This window comes from Danio rerio, chromosome 1 (assembly GCF_052040795.2).
Source record: "Danio rerio strain M-AB ecotype USA chromosome 1, GRCz13ab, whole genome shotgun sequence".
NCBI classification, from domain to species: domain Eukaryota; kingdom Metazoa; phylum Chordata; class Actinopteri; order Cypriniformes; family Danionidae; genus Danio; species Danio rerio.
In genome coordinates, this window is record NC_141021.1 from 48,694,760 (window position 1) to 48,705,000 (window position 10,241).

General features: G+C 36.7%; 1 protein-coding gene across 10 annotated transcripts in view; it reads right to left on the reverse strand.

Moving 5' to 3' along the window:
- The window catches only part of atp11a (ATPase phospholipid transporting 11A), a 136,655-nt gene that overhangs the window by 19,449 nt on the left and 106,965 nt on the right, over positions 1-10,241 (reverse strand). For 6 of the 10 annotated variants that reach the window (XR_015476925.1, XM_087237657.1, XM_087237655.1 and 3 more), the window contains exons 25-28: positions 9,439-9,574; positions 8,855-8,878; positions 1,720-1,785; positions 1,491-1,594 (exon numbers count right to left, since the gene is read on the reverse strand). Coding sequence is in view for 9 of the 10 variants with exons in the window: in XM_087237657.1 (XP_087093783.1) it covers positions 1,491-1,594; positions 1,720-1,785; positions 8,855-8,878; positions 9,439-9,574 (330 nt within the window). In the remaining variant the exon portion in view is untranslated. The remainder of the gene's footprint in view (positions 1-1,490; positions 1,595-1,719; positions 1,786-8,854; positions 8,879-9,438; positions 9,575-10,241) is intronic. The other 4 variants (XM_087237658.1, XM_087237656.1, XM_087237662.1 and 1 more) reach the window with 1 other exon arrangement.

The window sequence follows — 10,241 nt, forward strand, 5'->3', positions numbered from 1 at the left end:
TGTATACTATAACTGAAATAGAAAATACATTGTTTTAGTTTTAGAGCAGCGATCAAGGTCCCATATTGGAATTCCAATCCGTGAATAAACACAGGTAAATGAAACACTCATGAATTATGAGCTATAGGCAACAGGTTTTTTTTATTTGTGTGTGTGTGTGTGTGTGTGTGTGTGTGTGTGTGTGTGTGTGTGTGTGTGTGTGTGTGTGTGTGTGTGTGTGTGTGTGTGCGTGCGTGTGCGTGCGTGTATTTTGGTCATTGTCCTGTATGAATATCTAAATATCCTTCATTAAGATACAATTACTTTAGTCAACATTACTGAAGTCAAAAAAAGCTTTCTTTTCACAATAACTATGCTTAAATTGATATGTATAAAATTTCTTATTCTGTCAATAAAGCCCTGCTCACACTGGAATTTCCGCCACGATTTTGTCATCTGAGACAAATTTGGGAAATCCTAAAAGATTTCTAAAATCCTAGGCTAAAATCGATGATCTTTGATCGTGGGTTTGGCATGTTTACTGACAGCCCCTTGCGATCAGATTTTTCCTCTGATAAAGTTCTGGCAGTGTCAGAAGATTTCGACACTTTCCTGCAGTGTGACAACAGCTTGGACAGCGTCAATCCAAGAACCAATAGGAGCGCAGAATATGATGACACAATCCATTTGAAAACTCAAATGACCGCGGGGAAGTGTCAAAACAGTGTTTTTCTTCCTGGTTTTATTATTGAGACTTGCTGTGTTGCAAAATTGCTGCTACAGATTGTTTACATTTGCTGTGAGGTATCATTTCAGGAATTGAGATAGTGAAAGTGTCACAGGTGGATGATGTCAAACTCTGGGGGTGTTTTCTTTAGTGTTTGCCACGTCTTCATTGTCGTTCAGTCTGACTTTATGACAGCTGAGATCTTACAGTGTGACATGGGAGCCATGTTCGTGCACTCTGACATGCAACAATCATTCAGGATTATAAAAAATCCCACAGTGTGAGCCGTCCTTAAGGCTTTTCTCCTCATAGATTTCCATTCATACGCATGTGAATGCGACAAGTATCTCAGTTCACTGCATTTGAAAGTTTAAGCTTGGTGAACCTGTAAAATCCCATTATCTGATTGCGTGAGATCAATCAAAGATCAAAACATGACCTCTCTGGACAGAAATTTATAGCATGGACCAATCGCTCGCTTTTTAAAATGTCCAATCATCTTGTTTAATCCCGCCCCTTTTCACAGTGCTGTACAACAGAATTTCGCAAGCTCAAACTCTAATGTGACCGAGGCAAAACCTCTAGGTTTCAAACAGCTATTACAGCTATTAACAGCTATAAACAGAATATTGACTTTAGTAAATGAGAAGCCAAATGATGATGAGGGAAATAGTTTTTGTTTAGTGAATCCCAATAGTAACAGTAAAAATATGTTTCCATTGACATTGTTAGTAAATCTGTCGCTTAATGTTTAAAGGATGAAAATCGTGATATGAAAACATACCAAATGATGCCTCCCCATAGCAGGGAGAAGATGACATAGAAAAGCAGAGAGCCCCATATGACAAAATGGTTGATCCACGTCCAGTAATGTGTGTCCAGTGCAAGCTAAACACACACACACACAAAGAGAGGGAGAGAAAGAGAGAGAGAGAAAAAGAGATACAGCTGGTTAAACTGACACTGGATGACAACGGTCATGATCATAACACATGCAGTTTCAGATTTATTACCTTTAGCGTGACCGTGAACACCAGGACAGTGAACACAAGAGTGCCAAAAGTCCAGTTTCCAAACATCTGGAACAGAGAAATAGTGAAAAAGGCAAAAAGAGAATGACGCAGATGTACCAACAGCCTCTCGAGTGGTAGTGAACAACTTTACAAAACACACTGCATTATGATGGTAAACAATGTTCTGCCTTATTATAAACAATTCAAGAAGCACTTTATTTTACAGTTCTGATCTGCATATACTTGCTTTGAATTTATAATAATAATAATAATGATGATTATTGTTGTTGTTATTATTATTATTAAAATAATGAGCATTAACTCACAAAACAAAATGTAAAAACAAAATATTATTTTAAAATATAAGCACATAAGAAAAGCTGTATAATAAATATTAGACTAATGTTATTAAAGTAGCATGAGAAGACAGACGGACCATAATGGGTTAAAGCTTTGCATGAATGTATACGTCTAGGAACATTATACGAAAACAAATATTGTGCTATAAAAGATTTCATCCATTTATTTTAGATATAATGTAACTATTAATTTAATGTATTTGTTTTAGATTTCAAATGTCAATTTACTATTTTACATGTGTATTATTATTACACTGAATACGATTAATTGCAAGTTAAAATGCTTTATATTTTAATATGCAAGGTGTGTAATTTTTACATTAATATTACTTTTTTTTTAATGTTGAATGACGATTGAACCAAACATACATTCACCGGCCATATTATTAAGTACACTTTTATTCATTCATTTACTTGTTGGCTTAGTCCCTTTATTAATACTGGGTCGCCACAGCGGAATGAACCGCCAACTTATCCAGCAAGTTTTTTACGCAGCGGATGCCCTTCCAGCCGCAATCCCTCTCTGGGAAACATCCGCACACACATTCACACACACACTCATACACTACGGACAATTTAGACACATGTCTTTGGACTGTGGGGGAAACCGGAGCACCCGGAGGAAACCCACGCGAAGGCAGGGAGAACATGCAAACTCCACACAGAAACGCCAACTGAGCCGAGGTTCAAACCAGCGACCCAGTGACCTTCTTGCTGTGAGGCGACAGCACTACCTACTGCGCCACTGCCTCGCCCATTAAGTACACTTGTTCAACTGTTTGTTAATGCAAATTTCTCATCAGCCAATCACATAGAATGTATTTAGGCATGTAGACATGGTCAAGATGATTTGCCGCAGTTCAAACCGAGCATCTGAATGGGGAAGAAAGTTGATTTAAGTGACTTTGAACATGGCATGATTGCTGGTGCCAGATGGGCTGAGTCTGAGTATTTCAGAAACTGCTGATCTACTGGGATTTTCACGCACAACCATCTCTAAGGTTTACAGAGAATGGTATGAAAAAAAGAAAATATCCAGTGAGCGGCAGTTCTGTGGGCATAAATTCTTTGTTGATGCCAGAGGTCAGAGGAGAATGGCCAGACTGGTTTAAGCTGATAGAAAGACAACAATAACTCAAATAACCACACATTACAACCGAGGTCTGCTGACGAGCATCTCTGAATGCACAACACGTCCAACCTTGAGGCGGATGAGTTACAGAAGCAGAAGACTGGAAATAGAAGATTGGAAAAATGTTGCCTGATCTGATGAGTCTCGATTTCTGCTGAAACATTTGGATGGTAGGGTCAGAATTTGACATCAACAACATGAAAGCATGGATCCATCCTGCCTTATCAATAAATCAATCTGGTTTTGGTGGTGTAATGGTGTGGGGGATATTTTCTTGGCACATTTTGATCCCATTAGTACCAATTGAGTATTGTTGCTGACCATGTCCGTCGCTTTATGAGCACAGTGTACCCATCTTCTGATGGATACATCCAGCAGGATAACGCACCATGTCATAAAGCGTGAATCATCTCAGAATGGTTTCTTGAAATTACAATGAGTTCACTGTACTCAAATGGCCTCCACAGTCACCAGATCCCAATCCAATAGAGCACCTTTGGGATGTGTGCAGCAGACAAATCTGCAGCAACTGCATGATGCTATCATGTCAATATGGACAAACATCTCTAAGGAATGTGTCCAGTACCTTCTATGCCACAAAGGATTAAGCCAGTACTTGAAGGCAAAATGGCGTCCAACTCAGTACTAGTAAGATGTACCTAATAAAGTGGCCGGTGAGTGTATTTTTCACCCATATTTTGCACAAAAGTCATTTGAAACATTAAAGGAGACCTTTACAAATACAATATGATGGCATTTGTACATTTTTAATAAATGTAGACCCCACAATAGAGGGTCTCAACTTTATCCCTAATTATTCACAGCACATTCCTGAAATTTTCAATCTCAATTGGTAAGAAACAATTGCATTACATCATTATTTTCATAGTGCTGTAAATAAATACACTTCAGTGTCATCCAGCAGTGTTTTACTAATGTCACACATGTTTTATACTTCATCTGTAAAAGCATCATCAATAAAAAGTGAGCTTAGAGCGCAAATTAGCATGTTGTAATGGATTTAGCATTAGCGCTGAGGCTCAGTAAAGCTCTGCTGGGTGTTGCGTGTGTCTGTTTTTTTGCTGTATTTGATGCCTCATTGTTTAAAATCTTGGCAAACTGATGAATTCAAACACAATGGATTTCTCTTCTAGAAACCGACGGGCCGCGCTGCTGATGACACGATGCAAAAACAACATCCACAATACAATACATGCTCTTTATACTATCACTGGATGTTTACCTTCAAAACGACGAATCAAAATCAACAAGAAGGTCAAAGGCTGACTGTCACTGACTGCTTTTATAATGTTGAACAATATATTTAACGTTGATAAGTAAAGTAACTGGTTTAAACAAAAGAACACACAAAGACACACAATAGATGTCAACAGGTTTGAAGGAAATGCATTGACTTACCTTGATGTGCAATTGAAATGGATTTAGTGTTAAAATAACATGTCAAGGGCAAATGATTTTTGTAAGGATGTTGTAAGATTTTTTTTTATGTTACAAATTTGATGATTCAGCTGAAAAAAAAGAGAAAGGAGATTCTGTTTTTTCTGCTATTTACCACAAATAGGATAAATGAAGAGACCAAATCTAAACAATGGTGAGAGGAAAAAAAGGTGTTCTTAGTGTTAATCATCAAGGAGGCAGATTGAAATCTATGTTATTTTATTTACTTTTTATTTATTTTATACAACCCTGCAGTGACACTTAAAGAGATTTGAGTGTTTTTCTATCAATTATTCTTTATTAAAATGAAATAGACATTTAAATTAATAATAGTAATAGTTTTTATTTCATTTGTTTTATTTTATAACTAACTTTTCTAATGAATAAATAAATAAATATCAAAACTGTTTTTAAATATATTTTTATATTATTTTGATGTATTTTTTATTTAATGTAAAAATATATTATATATTATAATATACCTTTAAGATTTTTTTTCCTGTTACAGAACAAACCAATGTTGTCTAATTAACCTGCAGTACTTAAGCCTTTAAATAGCACTTTAAGCTGAATACTAGTATCTTTCAAAATAACTAAAACATCACTTTCATGATGACAAAGACAAAAGAAATTATTTATTTAAACTATTAAAAATGTGTTGAAAAAATTCTCTCTGTTAAACAGCAACTAAAAAAAAAAAGGCTAATCATGTTGCAACCCAGGCACATTCTTATAACGTACCCCCTGTATACATTTCTGGAGATCGCCAAATACATCCTAGGAGCTCTGTTTTTTTTTCAATTTTTGTTTACACAAATCCACCAGAGGCCGCTGTGTACGCTTTTTCAGATCTCAAATTTCTCTTGCTAGTGCCATTCGTGGCACCTGTTTTTGCTTAAATCCACCAGAGGCCGCTGTGTAATTTTTTTCAGATCTCAAATTTCTCTCGCGAGTTCCATTTGTGCCTGCTGTTCTTGCATAAATCCACCAGAGGCCACAGTCAACTGACTGACTGACTGACTGACCAATCGACTGACCCCCTCCTCTTTTCTTAAACCCAACCAAATAGTGTCTTCAAAAGCACCGATTGATCTGCCCGCCCAATTGCCTGAACCCAACCGACAGTGGGCAATCCAGAAAAAGAAAAGCCCTCACCTAAATTAATGTTTTCAGATTTTACCACAATCTCACCCTGTTATTTACTTGTTTATTTTAGTTTTGGCATCTATTTTTGTCTGATTTCTGTAATCGTTCTTCGCTAGACTCAAACTTTGTCGTTATGGTCAACTCCTCTCCTTGTCTCAAGTCCGCCCACTTACACAGCGAGCCACTGGACAAACTGGTTAAAGTGAAAAAGACGACCACACTGAGATAAGAGGTCAGCTGGTAAGCGTGAAAATGAACGTCGTCATACTGCCCCGTAGCGTTCGTTTTAAAGACGTTCCTCTGGCTACAAATCTCCAGAAATGTATATAGGACTACGCTTTCAGAATGAGCCTGTGTTGTCATTTTGACTTCAACTGTAAATATACAGCATAAATACATAATTAAAGTTCCAACTGTTTGCTAAAAATGTAACGGGACACCCTATTTGTGGAAAAAGCCTCCAGAGTCCCTTCCAAATCCTGGACCGATTCCTCTACGTTTAACCAGTGTGAAATGAATGGAAATGTTTCATCCCCCATTTCCTCCAGCCTGTTCATTTGCCCTTGAGTGAGGGATGAGAGGATGGACGTGTTTCCTACGGGCCGATGATGATGAGCATGACGGCAACCCTCCAAAAAAACCACACACATACAGTCTTGACGAGACACACGGTACGAACACAAACTCCTACTCCATCACACGATGACAGACAGAGGGAATGACTCTACGGCTACAGCTCGTCGCACAGCTACCATCAATGACAGCGAGCCAATCATTAGTGTTAGTGGACACTAGATGTGAGTGGGCGTGGCTTCAGGGTGAGGGGCGGGGCTGAGAGGGCAACAGTAAAACAAGGCTGCAGTTACGCTAGTGTGTTTTCCTTTTAAAATGCACAGCGTTTACTAAAAGGGTTTAACCAGGGCTTCCACACTACACCAGAATTTTCGGTCGGTTTGAGGTTGCATTTCAGTGTAGACGGCACCAAAACGCTACATTTCCAAATCAGTGTTTTCGGAGTGCTTATCAAATCACCAAGACTACAGGATTTCAATATACGGGACTTTGTTACGTCATAAGTGCTTCAAAACAAATGGAAACAAAATTCAATCCTTTTACTCCAGCTGACGACCATCTCTGTGAAACGAAACTAACAAATTGACCTGATGAAGACCTTGTAGGTTAAAACGTTGTCCAATTAAATTAGAGAAAAAGTGGCAGTGTGCTGATTATTTTGACTTTTTCTGCTCTGTAAAACTATAAAATCGACATGAAATATGTGCATTCACTGAGATGATGATCACCCCCCAGTTGCGAATCGCTGAACACATTTTACGAGTTTGTAGACACTTTAATGCGACATTTCTCAAATTAATAAAAATAGTAATTGTTATTAGTCTTGTATTGGTCAGTAAAGCAGATAGTATCATCGAACATACAAAATAAGCCTTAATAAAAATAATTAATAAAAGAACAAATATTATTTGACGATAATAGATGATTGGCTAATTGCAATTGAAGCTGTTTCAATTTTTTTAGTTTTAATTGCATTTACACAATTTTGACCAGCAGGTGTCCCTAGCATGTGATGTTTTGAACATTTCAAAACAGCGAATCATTTCGCAAAGCAATTAGTTCAAAAGCAGTGTTGGAGGCAACGCATTACAAGTAACTTGAATGACGTAATAATATTACTTTTCTAAGTAAGTAAAGTAACGCAATACTTAAAAAAATTAAGTAATAATATTTGAGTTACTTTTTTAAAAATGTAACTCAAGTCACTTTTTAGATTAATTAATTCGCTTTTAAAAATAATTAGCTGAATTAATATAAATGTAATCATGTTGAATCGCACTCAATGAGAAAATTAATCAGCTCCCCGCGGGAGCAGACAGAAACCAAGATGGCAGAGCTTTTCATTTCTGTGATAGAAGCACTCTCATTATTTTGGAAGAAGAGGGGATTATATTCTTAACAACTGGACAGTGATTTTACTGAACTAGTAAGACAAAAATACAAAAGCAGCAAACACATTGCTTTCAACTTTCATTAACCTGCAACTAGTTACTTTTTTAGGGAGTGACTCAATAAGTCCCTCCCTCATTGGTTCTTATGGATCATTGCAGAACCTTTGCTAATAAAGCCCTGGTCACATGACCACAAGCTGAAATTTGTTTCATTTATCTAACGCATGCTCAAATAAAAAAAAAAAATTAGCAAAGAATACATAGTTTTAAACACCACAAGGTTTAGTATTTATGTGGAGTTTACATAAATATAAGTAAACACTTAACAGTATGATGTCTTACAATATCTGTATGTAGCAATTGTAAATCTAAACATTTGTTTACTCTAAATAAATTTGGCGATGTTATTCATAATGCCACAATTATTTGTGCTTGGTATATTAACTGTATATACAATTGCCTTTGGTATAACTTGGATTTTATTTTAACAGAATGGCTTCAACAGAAGAAAATACACCTTCTGGAGTGGCCCAGATAGAGTCTTGAACTCAACCTGATTGAGCTGCTGTGGCATGACCTCAGGAGAGCGATTCACACCATACATTCTAAGAATATTACGGAACTGAAACAGTTTTTTAAAGATGAATAGTCCAAAGTCCCTCCTGACTGTTGTGCAGGTCTGATCTGCAACTACAGGAAACGCTTGTTTGAGGTTATTGCAGCCAAAGAAGCGTTCAAATAACTTTTCCACCCTGCACTGTCAATGTTTACAATGTTTGTGTGGTATTAAGTAGATTGTGTTTTTTCATTGTTGTAGCTTAGTAATCCCAAAAGGTTCACATACTTTTTTCTAGCAATTGTACATATTTTCAGGTTTTAAACACTGGTAATATTAGTTTTTGATGCTGAAAAAGATTTCGGTCATGTGGTGTAGTGTGGATAGGGATATTTTCTGAAACGCCAGTATGGACTAGGATCATGTTGATTTGAATGTGCCGTGTTAAAAGGAAACCGCACTAGTGTAAACATAGCCTCAAACTAAAAACAGGATGAGAAACAGATAGGGACAGGCTTACCATCTGTGTGTTGGTGGCCATTAGCTGAGGAAAGGAAGAAAGCAGAAAAGAAAAGAAAGGCAAAAAGGAGGGAGGTAAAAGGAGGAATAGAGAGAGAGAAAAGGAGAAAGATTGAGAGGAAGAGAAGAAAACGAAAGAAAAGTAGAAGAGGAGGGAGGTAGGGAGGGGACAGGGAGCAAGAAAGTAAAGAAAAAATTAGGATGTTATAACTTAAAGTAAATCAAACAGGTAAAAAAAAGCAATCCAAAAAGGTTACTATGATTTAACTTAATGGCACAGAGAAAGATGTCTGGTCTGACTGATTACCCAGCATGCTTTGTGTTGCATAAATGAATGGAGAAGCACCTGTAATGACTTCAAACATACGCAAAGAGGAGGACGAGACCTCAGTTATAAACCACATTACAAGCACTGGAACCACTTTAACTACAAATATAGCAAGCATAGAAACCCCATTCGGTCTGTATGTGACTGCTTTAGTTGACTGAGGAAGAAATAAACGGCTACAACAAGTTGGTTAAGTCAATTAAAGGAAACGCACAGACAGAAAATGGTGGTGAGAGAAAGGGATGGCTGTGCGGTACCTGTCCGTTGCTGGTGAAGGTTGTGTTGTCGAAAAGGAAGAAAGCACCAAAGAAGAAAACCACCGCATCGAAGACCCCCAGAAACGTCCAGTAGATGAAGGTGGGCCACGTCAGGAGGGAATTCTTGGCAATATCTCTGTGTGGGAAAAACAATTCAATAAAAAAATATTTTATATATCAGCCGCAACCCATCTCTGGGAAACATCCACACACACACACACACACACACACACACCGGACAATTTAGCCTACCCAATTCACCTGTACCGCTTGTCTTTGGACTGTGGGGGAAACCGGAGCACCCGGAGGAAACCCACGCGAACGCAGGGAGAACATGCAAACTCCACACAGAAACGCCAACTGAGCCGAGGTTCGAACCAGCGACCTACTGCACCACTGCATCGCCAACTTTTATTTTAATTAAAAATAATAACAATTTTGACCAAAAGTATGTGATTATTATTATATTATAATAATTATTTAATATATTATTTTATTTAATAATATAATATTATATAATTGTCTTATAATAATAATTAATATTTATCTATTTAATTTAGTTTGTTTCATTGTGATAATGATTATAACACTTATTTCATATTTTCATTTAGACTGTTTTCAACATATTATTCTAATTATTATACTAGATTATTTTATATATTATTATATAATATACTATATAATAATAATATAATGATAAATAATACTTTTCTTTTTCATTAAATTTGTTTTAAAATGACAATAATAATAATAATTCTTATTATCTCTATTATTTCTTATTTTCATTTAGACTGTTTTTAATA